We start from the raw sequence: 16,452 nt of genomic DNA, 5'->3' as shown, positions 1-16,452 counted from the left end.
CTTGCTAATCAGGTTTGGCTCCTACACTATCTGTTCCCCTGTTGTTTTTGGCCTATATGTGCTGAAACCTGTGAAAAATCTGTAAAAAGATAATTTGTTTTTCTGTTATGTGTAGCATAAATCCCAAGATCATTTTTTCCTCTGGTAAATGTGAAAACAACAAAAAATTCTGCATTGTTTTACTAAAAGTAAAATCAATTTGTTATGCAATACAGGCAGTCCCCGAGTTACGTGGATCTGACTTACATCGGATCTGCAGTTATGAACGGGGTTTTTCTCGCCCCGGAGGACGGGAGCGGTGGGACGCCCAGATGCGCCGCGGTCCCGCCGCCCGCGTCCTCCGGGGCGAGAAAAGCTGCTCCGCGTCTCCCTGGTCTGCTGGGGGGTAGCAGCTGACTTGGGGACGCCTGGGGTTCTTAAGTTGAATCTGTATGTAAGTCGGAACTGGCGTCCAGATTCAGCCTGTTGAAACTGATCAGCGGCTGATTCCAGGAAGCCCGGGGCAGAGCAACTCTGCCTCGGGCTTCCTGTAGTCAGCCGCTGGTCAGTTTCAGCAGTGGCTGAATCTGGACGCCAGTTCCAACTTACATACAGATTCAACTTAAGAACAAACCTACAATCCCTATCTTGTACGTAACCCGGGGACTGCCTGTACTTCAGAACTGTTACAGCGATGAACAACACTGAATTCTTTTTTCTTGAGCTAACAATCAAAAATGTGTTACAAATGTGAAGGAATTTGGTTATGTTGGAGATTTTGCTAATTATGAGCCCAATCCTGCCAACCTTTAAACACACGAGCAGCCCTGCTGAATTTACTGAGACTGTTCATGAGAGGAATGGTTAAACACCACATGGTTACAGAACTGGACCCTAGATTCTTTGCAAGTGACATGGAATGTGATGGTTAAAATTTTATAGACATACTTCATCTGCTATTGTAAAAATATTCTGCACACACATCTGTTTTCTGAGAAAACAATGTAACTGACTTGCTGCTTAACTCTTAGATGTGCCTACTCTGAAGGGATCAATGGGACAATCAAAAGAAAAACTGGAAACGGGATGTAAATACATTAACAGCCACTTTAGAGAAGTAGCTATACATTAATATCCCATATTTATTAGACTGTTTCCTTACTACTTTACAGTAGATTTAGTGGGAAATCTTCCACATTGTATTAGTATTTGCTATAGAACATCAAGAGTGTAGTCTGTTAATTAACAAATATACAAAATCTATATTAAAATGTACATCCAAGTAAATGGTGAGACAACAATATTTGAAATACTACAAATAAATGGTGTGGATTAAGTTGTCTGAGCTTTAATAATATTTTACCATTTGTCCAACTCTCAAATTAGTAAAATGGCTGATTCCTGATGACATTTGAAATGGCTTCTCACAGGCCAATACAAGGAACTAACAAATGAACTTTAAGTTGTTTATTAGCTTGGTTTTGTTTTCATTTTCTTAACTGTTCCCAACTGAAGTGAATTTAGTGCTGAGACTTTCCAATGACTGGGATTGATGTGCACAGTACACCAAAATAATGGAAGGCCCAGCCTCTCTGTGAAGGAAGAGCCACTGAACCTAGAGTGGAACAATGAGCGAAGGGCCTATTTATCCACAGGCAAGGCATAATGCAGGCAGATATGTGCAAATTTTCTTTCCGGTAGTTCAACCTCAATGCAGTGAAACCACTGTCAAAGGTAAAGAGTAGGTTAGTCCTCTTCCTACTGTTCTATTAAATTTCTCCACTGAGAACAAGCAATAAAGATACTACAGTGCATACTGTGATGTGAACCCCTGACTAGGTTTACCAACTCTGACTGCAGCTATTACAGGGGATTTTTTTCTAACATGATGTAATGTCATTTTATTAAAATATCCCATTGAAATCTCCTGGACTGCTTTCAGTAGTCACAGGGACATTAATGCCGATTTCAGGAGACTCCAGGCGTATTCTGATGGGCTGGCAACCCTAATTAGACCCCAAATCCGAGAGCACCAATCCTTTTACTCAAGCCAATAAGCAGGTGAGGGAGGTATTGATTTTTAGTCACTATCAACTTGTGGATCCAAACCAGGTACATCCCTTTCCGCAAACCAGTCTCCCAAAATCACATTAATTGGACTAGTTTTACATCTCCCACTTATTAATGGTTTTCAGACACTAGAATTTGACGATATAATATTTTATTCAGCTACAGGGAAGGATCTTCAGCCCTGGATACATGGACAATACTCACATCAATGAGAATTATGCCCCTGTATTCAGGGGCAAAATTTGGCCACAGGTAACTAACTGCTATATTTAAATTTTTAAACTCTGCGGCTACAGACCACTCCATAAGGGGAATATTTTGCACATAATGATACAAAGATACAGAGATTCATACCCAACCCTTTACAGGAGAAGTGTCTTCAATTTCTTTATTAAACCGACCTACCTTTTGGAACTGGCTGAATGTGCTTAGCTCCTTTGTCCAGCTTGAAATCCAGATATAATGTTGGTGTGCGAGTATATACCTTGGACTAGGGAAGAACGGAGAAAAAGGTCACTTCTATAAGTAGAATGTATCATATAATGATTTTCACTTAAAAATAACATTCAATTAAATGAATTACATTTTGATATTTGACAAAAAAGTTATTAACGCTCTACACTATTTGATGATCATTTCAGCACTATACTTATTTAACTGTAATTTGTAGCATTTTTCATACAAGCCATGTCCTGAAATATATTTCATAATTAAGTAGGTTCATGACAAAGTTAAAAAATAAATATATTACAGAAAAATGAGAGAGACCAAGAGATCAAAAGATACAAAGGTGAAAAGTTATATTTCCAGATAGTTATGAAAAGTTTGGAAGTGCTAATGAGGTGATGAGATACAAGTAGACACTTCCAAATAGCAAGACCAGCAGAAAGATGGTGACCCCAAAACAGGGAGATTGCATGGAGGGTCTGAAATTGGGTGCTAAGAGACCCAGGGGAGTAAGAAGTAGTTTAAAGTGAAGCTCGCATGGGAAATACTTATACAGTTTTGAACTGGGTTCAGAGAGGAATAGTAGCAAAGGAATTTGAGGATAAAATATTCTGTGTACATGCAAGAAGGCAAGCAAAAGCATTGTACATATGAAGTTTGCTTCCCCAGGTTCCATTTATTCAATACTGAGGGTACCTGCAATATTCCAGGGTGAGACAAAGTAGTAGATGATTTTTATAGCAATGGTGTTTCCACTGTCATTAAGGCAGATTCATAAAAATTCAAAATTAAGGAGAACAGTTCAGCATGAAGAATTATGCCAAGGTTACAGGCAGAGAAACTAAGAGGTTGGAGTTGAGAAGGAGCAGTGTTTGATTAATATTTAAAATGTCCCTAATCTACTTGTTTCAAGGAAGCCATTATTCCTTTGGGCCTATATAGTGTAACTCATGGGGAATGTCCAGCCCATCCAATAAAAGAAACTTTATGAAAAATAGCTTTTTCTCTTTTTTTGCATGGTAGTCAGAATAAAATTCTTCAGAAAAACAGGGTTTTGCCTAAATAGAAGAGAAATGCATAGATGTGTAGAGAAATAACAAATTTCTGGCAACCAAAAGCTGGACAAGTAAGTTTTTATACATGCATTCTTATCATTTACATTATACTGAAGAAAATCAAGATAACTTGTTAAAAAAGCCAGGTTTAGTGTAAGCACAAGCGTGACTCCCACCTTCATCAACATTAATACGATTGCTGTTTGGACTCTGCAGACAAACATGAGTGCACCCCCATATTGGCAATCAACTGTCTTGCAGTCAAAGAAGCCAGCATTCTAGTGAATGTTTTTGTCTTTGTTTTGTATAAAAATGATTCTTAGAGAAGTCAGTGACAATGATGATCTCACATGTGTAACAGATGTTAATAGAATAGAAGCAAATAAAACTAATAAATAATTCACAAGGACTATTACTGCAATAAAATACTCTTTCCAGTGGAGGGGAATAACTTGGCCTATTCTTAATTGGATTTTTTTCTAATTAAGACGCACTTCTAGACTTGCATGAAAAAAGTCCCCAAAACAAAGAGCTCTCAATGGTGTATATGCCAAATCATTAAGTCCTCTGATATGTATGCCTTCCTTCCTAGCAGACAAGTGAGAAAGCTATTTCAGAACCTTCTAAGCTATCATATAGTCACTAAAATGTTCTTAGGTCTCATCTAAACAACTAAATGACAAATACACAAGAGCAACTGATAAGTTCACTCTAGAAAGGGTCCGTTGTTTTATAAAATTGTTTAGCTGGAATAATTTGGCTAAACGGTCAGGATGTATCTAGAAAAAGGACATCCATGCCAAAATAATGACAGCCATTTTCTTATGATATTTCAGTCACCTCTAAGCGGAGTGTTGCTAGATTTGATTGCCTTGCACTCTTGGCAGAACTTTTCCCTCCAAACAGTTAACAATATAGGGCCCATTCTTGGAAACATTTAGTGCTTAGCTAGTGTCCTTTTGGAAGTTCTGTTGAGTTTAATAGAAAAAAAAACCCCTTAAGTTCAAGGTTTTGAATCATCCTATAAAATTTAATAGAAAAATATTTTCCTGCTATAGAATGCTACAAGTTAAAAAAACTTCTAGAAACACTATTGTTGTCAATTCTATAGATATTTAGAGTAGTCTTTATAAGAGTCCATTAGATTTCTTAATAAATACACTGGTATTCTTCAAAATTCTATAGGGCATTTTCAGAAGGGTGCTCAATGACATTAGCCCTATAGATGTTGATGAGACATAAAATTTTACTGCGAAGTGTGAGTTTCTTGACACAGTGCTGACCACAACTGACTGGCAATATACGCCACGTTCAGCACCATGTCAGCTAACAGATTGTGTTGGTGCAAGTTTGAACATGATTTTCCCTCATTTAAACTGACTAATGATCACTATTGCAGCAGCCAATTTAAGACTTAGCATTCATGTCTGACCACACTAAAATTCTGGATTATAGACATAAAATAGAGAACTATTGTGTCAATATGCTTGACAGTAAATATTTGCAAGAGATTATCCATGGATCAGGGAATATATCTTCTGTTCTTACAGGACAGAACACATTGTAAGAAATCTGTGAACAAACAATGATCATTAAATCTGAAAACAGGTTGCAATAAACAGTTTTTACACAGCTCTGCCCTCTAGGTCACTGAGAAAAAACAATACAGCCATTTTCAAGCTACAGCAGTGATAATTTGACTCCCATTACAGAATACTAAAAATCCTGCTTTTTTATTATGTTACTTTTTATAGAGATTGCCTTTTATGCTCACTAAAAAGGATTCAGATTAGAACAAAACAAGTGGAGTTTGTAATGAACAACTAGAGTTGCCAGATATTTTCAGAAAAAAAAAGGCACTGCGCCTTTAAATCCCCTCACTCCCCCTGTCCCAGACAGATGTGGCAGGGGACTGTTGTCCCAAGTGGCCTTCCATCTGAGAAAAACAGAAAAAATGTCCAGTATTTTCTGTTTTGTTTTTTTTTAAATCGGACAGAGGCCGCAAATACCGAACTGTCCGGGCCAGTACCGGACACCTGGCAACCCTATGCACAACAATGTTTTCTAAAGTTACCTTTATTCAATTTAGTATCATAACCATGCCACAAATATGCTAAGTACTGAACGAGTTTTGTCTCACTGTTTACACACACACACACACACACACACACACACAATGTCACATTTTCAAGACAATTTCAGTGTGCTTTGAGCTCTAGTTTAAAAGGGTAGTTTTACTGTTATGCTGGACAGTTATGAACATTCTAGGGGGAGAGAAGAGGATTTGTAATCTAGAGGTTTTTCCTTTTATTTACCTACACCTAGACCAAGTAGAGCTTACCACTAGCAACTTTCACTTTTATTGTAATGAACAGAATGGGCCCCGTCTTTTAGCTTTGAAACTGCATCAGGAGATCTCAGTGCAGGCTTTTCTTATATTTTCATTTAAGAAACCTCCTATTTCTCATTTGTGCCTGTAGCCCATGAGTATCTTAGAACAGGGATGATGTTCTTTGTATGGCATGCTGACAAGTTGTAAAATATTGTGCATGCTTTACGGTCTTACATAAATAGAGAATAAGTACGATGTTGCAATGTAGGTGCAAAGCACCGTGATGGAGACAAAAGTTATACACGAATACATACATTCAGAGCTTAACACTTAAAGAAGTTAATAATAGAGGAAAGGATTAGGAACTATTAGAAAAATTTGGAGTGGAGAAGAATTAAGAGAGGAAGTTGGAATTCTACAATTTTCACTGAAATTTTATATTGTTCACAACAAAACTGTTTACTGTTTTCTGTGAGAGATCGCTGGCAACCATTAAAGCAGTACAGCCTTATCCATTATCTCCAAAATAGACAAGATATATTTGCGGATATTATTTTCTGCACACATACACCAGATAGTTTAAATCAATCTTCCTAGAAGCATAGAATCATAGGGCTGGATGAGACCTCAGGAGGTCGAGCCCAAAGCAGGACTAACCCCAACTAAATCATCTCAGCCAGGACTTTGTCAAGCTGAGACTTAAAAACCTCTAGGGATGGAGATTCCACCACCTCCCTAGGTAACCCATTCCGGTGCTTCAACAAAGACAATTGCTCCTTGTTCTACCTTCTGTCATTACTGAGAACAGTCTCTCTCCATCCTCTTTGGAACCTCCCTTCAGGAAGATGAAGGCTGCTATCAAATACCCCCTCAATCTTCATCTTACCTAATACTGTTAAACACTTAAAGGGCTCTGTTTTATGTGTGGATTAATGAACTGCAAAATCATCTTTGAAAAATAAAATCTGCCTCTCAAATTGCAACACAAAGAGGCCAGGGAATTATTTCTTCTGTAAAGGCACAAATATTATTGGCCATATTACATTACTCTTCTGTGTCTTTAAACAAATTGCAGACAGGCTTTAACCTCACAGGCCAACTGTCATATAAGAGTGAGTTCCCACTGACAGGGATCAGATCATTTCCCACCATGGGAATGCCCACTAAAAGACTCCAGACCATTTTCTTGGGGATAGGGAAGAGATATGGATTTTTCATCCCTAAACAAAAACAGGAGGGCTGGCCAAAGGAGTTTCTGGATTCCAGGTGATCTGTGTAATCAGAGAACAGAGCTGTCCATGCACGGGATCTTGTGCTTCTGCAGTTTTCAAGTGGAGCTGTGGCTGTCAGGGCTTCCCATGTTTGAAGCTGCCTTAGGAGACTTCTTCTAAAGGAAGGTTTCACAGAGTGAAAGGGGCTCCCTACAAGAATCTAATTCAAATTTAGCATCAACATTTATTTGACAGTGGATTTCATAGTGGTTCCCACGGGAAATAGGAAGAGATGATGCAAATAGCAAACCCATTTCCACCCTCCCCACTCATGAACCAGTAACTCCACAGTGAGCTCTTTGCAGGAGTTGGGGACAGGATATGTCGCCAAAGAGTTGACATTTCCCCTTCCACATACCCAAAGGAACAGTGTAGCTGTAAGTTATGCATATCCTGAAGATGATTTATAAAGTACCCTTAACTATGCAGTGCTGCCAGACATGTAAAAATAATTCCACCGCTTCCTATGTACCTAAGATATATAATCATAGAGCCAAATCCTAAAGTCTTTGCTCACTGTCTTGTAATCCTTCCTCAGACAAAACTCTTCTGGCTTCAATGGAAAATTCCCTGACCAAGCAGTGAATAAGAAGTTCAGAATTTAGCCTTTGGTTAGCAGTGACCCATTCTAATTTTATGCATCTTCTTCATATTAAACCCCCAAAACAAAACAAAAACACAGTATAATTAATCTGCACTTATATATTTCCTTTTAAAACCAAGGATTACCCACGCTGCATGCACTTCAAAGACTTCCCGATCACAAGTCTTCAATTTTTATCAGTGTTAACATTCTTTCCTTCCTTCCTCAGGTTTTATTTGTAAATGTGTTCTTAATCATGACAAGAAATCATTGCCGCATGTAAGCTGTGTAGCCTAATGAAATCATGGTTGCACCAATGAGGCGAGACTGTATTTTCTAATACAAACTTGACAGATAAAAGTACACTAAAGCCCACCATCAAATCTCCTTCTACATATCAGAGCAGATTTACTGAACCTTTTTCATGCTGGCACTTTATTGCCATACTTAAACAAAACAAAATACAATAAAATGAACTGGAATTTGCATATCAACATAGTTCTACATTCTATGTATATGTAAAGTGGATTCAAAAGTTTCCATAAGTAGTTTATAGCAGCATACCGAAAGACATTTTGATTTAATGTTTTTCAGAAGACACGCTTCTTAAATTCACTATTGGGCATTTTCAATTGTAATTCAATTCCTGATCATATTACAATTTGTAACTGAGGTAAGAAACACCCACAGCCTCAGATCACATAATTAATGGTCCAATCTACTCTTTTTCCCAGACGAGTTGTTTCCTGTCAGTTGAATGGAGAAATCACACAGATTCTGTCTGCATTGGTGATTAATTGCACATTGATGATGTGCCATCAGGATATTGCATTAGAATCGGAGGGACTCATAATTCGTGGGACATTATAAATAGTATGCACAAACAGTGACTTTTGTGGGGGCTCTGCCCAGATTTCTTCAATTTTTCCTCCTCTTAAAGGCACTGCATGAGGGGACAGATCTTTGAATCTGCTGGAGAGTCCTAATGCATGTTAGATAACTATCTATACACATAATAAACTATTCAGTAAAGAAAAAATATTAATTAGGGACAGCACATTAGGTATCTAATGAAACAGACATGGTGAGGAAAAAAAAATCTATTTGCTTTACAACAGCAATAACAACCTCAGAGTCAATCATTTCCTGGCAGTTAATTACCAGATGGGTTAAAGGCCTCTTCCAGATGGTCCCTGGTGGCCAGGAAATACTCTACCCATCAGTCATTATTGCTTCAAACAGTTAGGAGACTGATCTGCATTAGTCACATTCACATCTTACTTCTACAAACTGAGGGTACAAATGCAATGGAAAAGCTTTGTCTGAGAAGGAAATAAAAAACAAGTGTGAAGAGAAGAGTGCATGCTATGGGAAAAGATAATGTGTTCCACTTGTTGCACAGAGCTAAGCTATGGTTGCAACCAGGTTGTAATGCTCATGGAAAGTACTGAACTGCCAGCCAGCCTTGTGAGGGTCCCCCCACTAATCCACTTATGCGCCTCCCCCACTGTCCTAAGGAGACCACCTCAAGGGGTGCAAGGTTAGTCTCCATGCCAAATCAATTCCTGCCTTCCCTGCTGAGACTGCTAACAAAGAATGTGGTTGTTGTGATTAGGTTACCTGACCAATATTAAAAGGACTAAGACTAAATTCCAGCACATCAAAGCACAACAGTTTCATTTTCATACTCCACAGCTTGTTAAAAAACACATTTCAAGGCTATTTTTTTCCATATCCAAGTAATAATATTTGAACATGAAAATCTGAAGCAGTCTGGACCATATATGGTATTTCTGTATGAAATGTTAATGGTACCAAGAGAGACATCAAAGATACACACAAAAGTTTTTACTTCAACAGTTTTCTTTGTCAGCACGTAATATAGATTAATTAACTAGTTCATAAAAATGAGAATCCAAGTTATCAGAGATGCTCAGGAGTTACAGGTTAGATCAACCAAGTCCTCATACTTTGCCATTTCAAAGTATATGAACAAAAGACTATTCAATTAACGTGAATGGTAAAGAGTTTAAAACTGGTCAGAGGAAACATTTAAGAAAATGGCAATTAACCTATAGTATCTACAGCTACAAGATATCATTGAGGCCAAAGGGCAAGCAATTTTTAAAAAAGGAGGGGGCAACCTAGAAATTAATATGAACAATGATCACATTCATAGTTACTAGACTGTATTTTTAAAATAAGGAATACATACTCTCCTGATTCTGGGTATCCACTGATAGAAGTATCATGAAACTTCTAAGTTTCCCCTAATCTGCGTTGCCCTGTAGCTTCCCATTAAGCCCTATACAGAGTGTCAGGGCTACAGCGGGAGACCTCTCTCCCCAACTCCTGAAGCTGCTGGGGACTGGAGGGGGAGAAGCCCCTTCCCACCAGCACCAGCACAGAGCTGCAGAGGAGGGGGTGCAGTGCCCCCCCCATGGGCCCACAAGGGAGCCACCCAGTAAGCTCAATCCCTGTGTCCCAACTTGAACCCCCCTCAGCCCTAAACACCCTCCTCCACCCCGAAGCCCTCACCCCAGCCCAGAGCCTGCCTGAATCCTCTTCTGCATCCCAACCTCCACCTCAGAAACCTCCCCAAAGTTGGAGCCCCCTCTTGTAGCCCAAAGTTCCATCCCCAGTTCCAACCCAGAGCCTACACCCCCAGCCACAGCCCTTGTACCTCAACCATCTGGGCATGCAGCAAAGACAATTTTATTGGACAGACATTTGGTGACGGCTGGGCTGAATGAGGCCCAAACAAATTTTGGATTTTTTAAATTTTTCTCTACCGAAGGGCAGGACTTTGTGAGGCATGCTGCCATTCATCTAGTGTGTTTTCATTTTGATAAATCATAAAACACTAGAACTGGAAGGGACCTCGAGAGATCATCGAGTCCAGTCCCCTGCCCTCATGGCAGGACCCAGTACCGTCTAGATCATCCCTGGTAGATGTCTATCTAACCTGCTCTTAAATATCTCCAGAGATGGAGATTCCACAACCTCCCTAGGCAACTTATTCCAGTGTTTAACCACCCTGACAGTTAGGAAGTTTTTCCTAATGTCTAACCTAAACCTCCCTTGCTGCAGTTTAAGCCTATTGCTTCTTGTCCTACTTTTCTTATAGTTTCTGGAAGTTTACACAAAGGGGCAAATATCCTTTTATATACAACCAAAATAGATAAAATTAAACATACAAATGAAAATTAATAACTCAAAAATTGCTGATAAAAGTTGGTCTTCGGCAAGAAAAATAAAGAAAAGAGGAGATTTAAACAATCAATGAGTAAAAAGACCCTGCAAACTAATGATTTATATAAAAAAAAAAAAGACCTAAGAGCCTTCAAAAATTCTGAACATATATAAATCAGTCAATCTGGAAGATGTTAATCATAGGCTGTTAAGGGAATTGTCTAACAATTGGTGAAGACAATTGAAAATATACAGCAGAGAACAATCATGTTGTGACGAAGTGGGTATTGTATTCACTCTGTTTGCTTTGTTATGGCGGAACGGGGGAGGGGGGGCAGGGGTGCATAGGCTACATGCAAGTCTCTGAGATGGAGGGCCAGTCATGTGGCCCACTCACAAATTTTGTTGTAACGCTGTGTGTGTGCCTCAGTTTCCCTGGGCAGAGCACTGGTGCCGAGCTGGGGATGGGAGTTTTGGATGTGACTCTCACTGAGCTGGAGGCTGCCCCAGGCTGTCCTATCTTAGCAGGCACACAACAATAGCTCAGGCCCTCTTGTAACCTGAACCTAGGTGAAAGGAGCAACCAGGTGACATCAGGTGACATTTTATTCCCCCGCCAGGAAGCTGGAAAAAGGAGGAGGCAGGGCTGCCTGCAGGGCTGGGACCAGTTGCTGAGTGTGTGAGTCTCAGCTGGCTTAGGATGCATGGAGGGGGCCAGGGGCCTGGCTCTGGGCCCCCCTCTCCCCAGGAGTTTGTACTAGGTGCTCCTGGTTCTTGTGTTAAAAAGTCTGTGCTAGGCTGTATCCCTGTGAACGAATAAACCTTCTGTTCTACTTGCTGGCTCAGAGTCATATCTGGCTGCAGATGGGAGTACAGGGCCTAGAGACTCCCCACTCAGTGACACATGCATAGGCAGGGAGATGGAATGGATATCACACAAGCCTGTTCTAGTCTCACCCAGGCAATGTGACCACTGCAATGCTGCTCTTGCCTGTCATACTACATTCACATGTCATTTTGTTTCAATTTTTCAGAATAAAGTTGAATTTAATACATGTCCTACTCTTCCCCCTCCTTCTCAGCACTTTCAGGGCACTACTGTCCCCATATCTCCCTCCCTCCCCCCCACAGAGAGTTGGAGTATCACAAATCCGCTGTTTGTGGCTGTTCAAGCTCTGAGAATGAGAGGAAGGAGAAGGTAAGTGTAGGGTTCCAGTGGCCTAGTGCATGGGGGAGCAAGGGGGGGACACAGGGGTGCATAGGCTGCATGCAAGCCTCTGAAATGGAGGGCCAGTCATGTGGCCCACTCACAAATTTTGGGGCTGCTCTAAGCTATTCCACATTGTTTTTTCCTGTAACCTCTTTCCTGTGGTCATGTATATCCTCTCTACTCCCTCTCCCTCTCTGTAATCTTGCACAAACAAGCCACCAATTTAGTCACAGAGTTTGAAATCTCCAAAATGGAACTGGATTCCTTCATGCACTTCACAGCAAATCAATCCTTGCTAATCGCAGGGGTGCAGATGTTTTGTAGAGATTTCTACTAGGGAAGCAGAAAGTGCTCTTCTGTGTACAAACAAAGGTAAGGCCAAAAATGATATGTTTATGATCAGGGATCATGATAGTCCTCCAGGCTCAGACTTTGAAAAAATTAGACATAACTTATTTAAATTATACCATATCATAAAATACAGAGTTACACAAAGTACTATGGAATCAGTTATTGATCTCCACTAGACCTGAACTTCTAGCTCCACTGAAGTCAACTGCAAAGCACCCATTTATTCCAATGGGGCCAGGATTTTACCCTCAAATATTTCTGATTAAGTAGTTTCTCTAATTAGAAAAATTATCTGAAGGAAAGCCTGACAATGACCATTTTCTAGTTGTTTTACTTAACTCCCATGTATTGGTTTGCATTTAGAATGGAGTATTGTTTATTTAATGCCTTCATATGCAACACAAGATATTTTACAAAAAGTCTGTACTTATTTTCCAATAATAGTTTAGGTAAATACAAAGTGATCCTGCTGCCAGCATCATATTAGACTGTAAGTTAGGAGAGCTGGGTTCTATTTTAACCTGTGCTGTCATGTGAGTGGGTTAGAGCAGGTCACTTGGCCTCTCTGTGCCTCAGTTTTACCTTCTACAGAATGGGGATAATAATGCTTACTCAGCTTTGAGATCTATAGGTTAAAAGTGTCAAATAGTTTATTATTATTATTATAGGCTCTCTAACAGCTCACATATAGTCTCAGATTTTAGCATTTTTCCTGTGAGAAAGGAACCGTTGGCCAAAACACTGGTACTCTTCCTATTCTTCGTGAAAAGTACTACAGTGTACAAGGTTTTTAGCTTCCAAATGAAGTCACCCCACTTGGGCAAAAAGAACTTCAGCTTAACACATTTTTTCCACAAAGGGAGGGAGGCACAGACGGGAACCACTGAAGCATGATCACTGTCCCAATGCATGCAACTCTTAATATTTGACTTCCTTTAGTTCTGAGCTGATCTATTTTAGCCAATGTTTTAAAAACGCCATTGGAGAAATGTTACTCAAATTAATTAACCATGTATCATACATTTTTTCTTAATTTGGGCATATCATCGCCAAGATACAGCAGCTCAGGATCTAACCTCAAGAATTCAAGCTGTCACACTGTGATGGGTATGAAATCTGAAACATGGAAAACCAGAGAAAAACAAAGTAGAAAGATACCACTATTTACATATAAAGGACACAACTTAAAAAATAAAATTACAAATGGCAAAAATGAATGACAATGAATGAGCGTGCTTCAAGGACAAAACTTAAACTCCTAACTCGGTTCAAATTTCTTCCTTAGGTCACATGAAAGCCTCTTAGATTACATCTACACTATGAGTTTTCTCAGCAAAAAATATGCTAATGAGGGACTCATTTGCATATTTCCTGCCAATCTGTTTTTGCGCTGCGGTTTTTGCACAAAAACAAGCAGTGTGGACGTCTTCTTTTTGTGCAAAAACCCCTTTTTCTGCAAGATTCTTTTTGTGCAAAACCCCCATTTTCCTCAGATCAGTAAACCTCCCTTTTTGGGACATAAGGATCTTGCGGAAAAAGAGTTTTTTATGAAAAAAGAAAACATCCACACTGCTTGTCTTTGCGCAAAAACAGATCAGAAGAAAATATGCAAATGAGATTTTGATTCATGCAAATGAGTCCCTCAGCATATTTTTTGCTGAGAAAACTCGTAGTGTATATGTAGCCTTACTGATAGCCTCTATGGAGCTGTCTACACAGCAATTAAACAACCACAGCTGGCCCAGGTCAGCTGACTAAGGCTTGTGGGACATGCGCCGCAGAGTTGTAATAACATTTCTGTTCAGATATTTGAGCTCTGGGACCCTTTACTGGGGGGAAGACAAAGAGAGCTGGCAGATGATATTTCTTTTTTATAAGAGAGAAAAAATAAACACTGCCATGTGGACCTGATGAATTCCTACCAGAGAGCATTAAATAGCAACAAATCAAGTATATTTTCTAGCCAAAATAAACTTTAAATTCAAAACAATTAACCCTGATGACACTGGCTACCCCTTTTCTGTATGGTTGATGTATTGTACAAACCAATTATTGAAATCAAAATCTCTCAACTCTACTACATGTTACAGAGGGTAAACTCAGAAATTGAAACTATGCCTGGCAGCCAGCCTTCTGTATCAAAATCCACTTTGAACAGATCTGTTCTTCCCTCTACAAGGATGAAGTAATCTAATAAAATTGCACATCCTGCCCAGAAGAATATCAAAAGCATTATTTCCTATCATTTACTTCTGATTGTGCAAAACCCTTAATACAAATAATGAGATCACTGAACAAATAAGCTCCCAGGAGTGAAATGTAAGGCCCATCTTTACAATTACCATTTGGCAAAGGTGTCTAAAGTCGTACCAGATTTCACGCTCTGCTTGAAGACTGGGCAACAGCTGTTTATCTTGTACTGGTTCAAAGACATCCATTGAGCATGAGCATCTGGTCCTGGAGGGGCAGGGAGGGACCGAAGCAGACTGAGTGGGCATTTGCCTTCTGTGCCTTTTTAAAAAAATTTAAGTCTTTTGTCCATTATCCCTATCCAGATAGAAAAAAAATCTCAGCGTGAATGTGGTGGCAGAACTGTAAGCCACTAACTCTTTTGTAGAGCAATGTTAGGCTCCAATTCTGCATCAGGATCTGCTAGTGTGGACCTCTGTTTCCATGAGACATCATATGAGTGCAGGGGGTCTTCTGCTGAAAATCTTGATGCTAGATTGAGGACCTCTTACCTCCATTGTGTGATACTGCTCTGAGAATCTGATAGCCACCAGAACTGAAATATTTGTGTAAGAGGATGGCATGTTCTGTTCTTCTGTCATAAAAAGACTAACACCTCCCTGCCCAGTCCTGCTCCATGACATACAAGGGAAAGAGTTTACCAGGTATTTAACTAAAGCAGATGGATCCACATGGATGGGTACTTGTGCTCAAGCAGAGACCCATGTCTATACACAGCCACTAGTCCATGTCTACGCTGCAACATTATTTTGAAATATCTAGCGTTATTTTGAAATAACAGTCTGTGTCTAAACAGCAGATGGTTATTTCAAAATAATGTCAAAATACTGTCAAGCTGGAGGACTTCTTACTCCAACTTCTGTAACCCTCATTTTATGAAGAGTAAGGGAAGTCGGAGGAAGAGTGCTCTATTTCAAAATAAATGCTGTGCAGACGCTCCCAATTTCGAAATAAACTACGCAATTGACATAGCTAAGTTTGAGTTAAGCCCTGCAGTACAGACGCACCCAAACAGATCAAACAACTCAGGTGTCTAGCACTTGACCTACAAAACAGGCAAAATACAGTAAACTATGGGAGCCACACAAGACTGATTTCAACGGTCTAAGAAGTGTCCTTGGGGTGAAGATTATGTATTAGCTGTCAGAATCAGCGGAATGTGCCAGTGCTAGGGAATTACAAGTCAGTGACAATCAATTAATAAATCTTACTTCAAAGCTTCCATTCAGTTCACACACTAACTATGGCACATGTTTACAGTGATCTCCTTGACCTTTAGTTCAATTTGGACAAGAGAGAGAGCCAGATTCAGCTTTACAAAGCAAGTCAGAACAAGAGCGACCCACAACTACTAACATTCTCCCATGCTGAAAAATTACTTTCATTTTCTTGAAAACAAATAGTTCCAATAGCACTGTCAGAAGGTGCCAAGGTACTACAAACTCCAAGGTACATTTTGCAGACCAGGAGAATCCAGTAATTCTGACACAGAACAACAATGTCCAGCTTTAATTGGAGATACCACAAAAAAGTGGCTAAACAAGAGCAATCAGTAACATACAGCTAAATAACATGCCTTGTACATGACCTCACTAGTGTACATGACACACACTAATTTATTTTCTCCCTCCTATCACCAGCGTAGCACCTGACCATATGGGTACTCCGGGGCACAAACACCCACAGAAAAAAATGGTGGTGGCTTAGCTCCC

General features: G+C 39.7%; 1 protein-coding gene across 7 annotated transcripts in view; it reads right to left on the bottom strand.

Annotated features, from left to right (window-relative positions):
• The window catches only part of PIR (pirin), an 81,443-nt gene that overhangs the window by 29,084 nt on the left and 35,907 nt on the right, over positions 1–16,452 (bottom strand). For all 7 annotated transcript variants that reach the window (XR_003089286.2, XM_075914348.1, XM_075914341.1 and 4 more), the window contains exon 6: positions 2,455–2,539. Coding sequence is in view for 6 of the 7 variants with exons in the window: in XM_075914348.1 (XP_075770463.1) it covers positions 2,455–2,539 (85 nt within the window). In the remaining variant the exon portion in view is untranslated. The remainder of the gene's footprint in view (positions 1–2,454; positions 2,540–16,452) is intronic.

This window comes from Pelodiscus sinensis, chromosome 1 (genome assembly GCF_049634645.1).
Source record: "Pelodiscus sinensis isolate JC-2024 chromosome 1, ASM4963464v1, whole genome shotgun sequence".
Taxonomy (NCBI): domain Eukaryota; kingdom Metazoa; phylum Chordata; order Testudines; family Trionychidae; genus Pelodiscus; species Pelodiscus sinensis.
The sequence above is the reverse complement of the archived record's forward strand: the minus strand, read 5'-3'. Positions and strand labels throughout refer to the sequence as shown.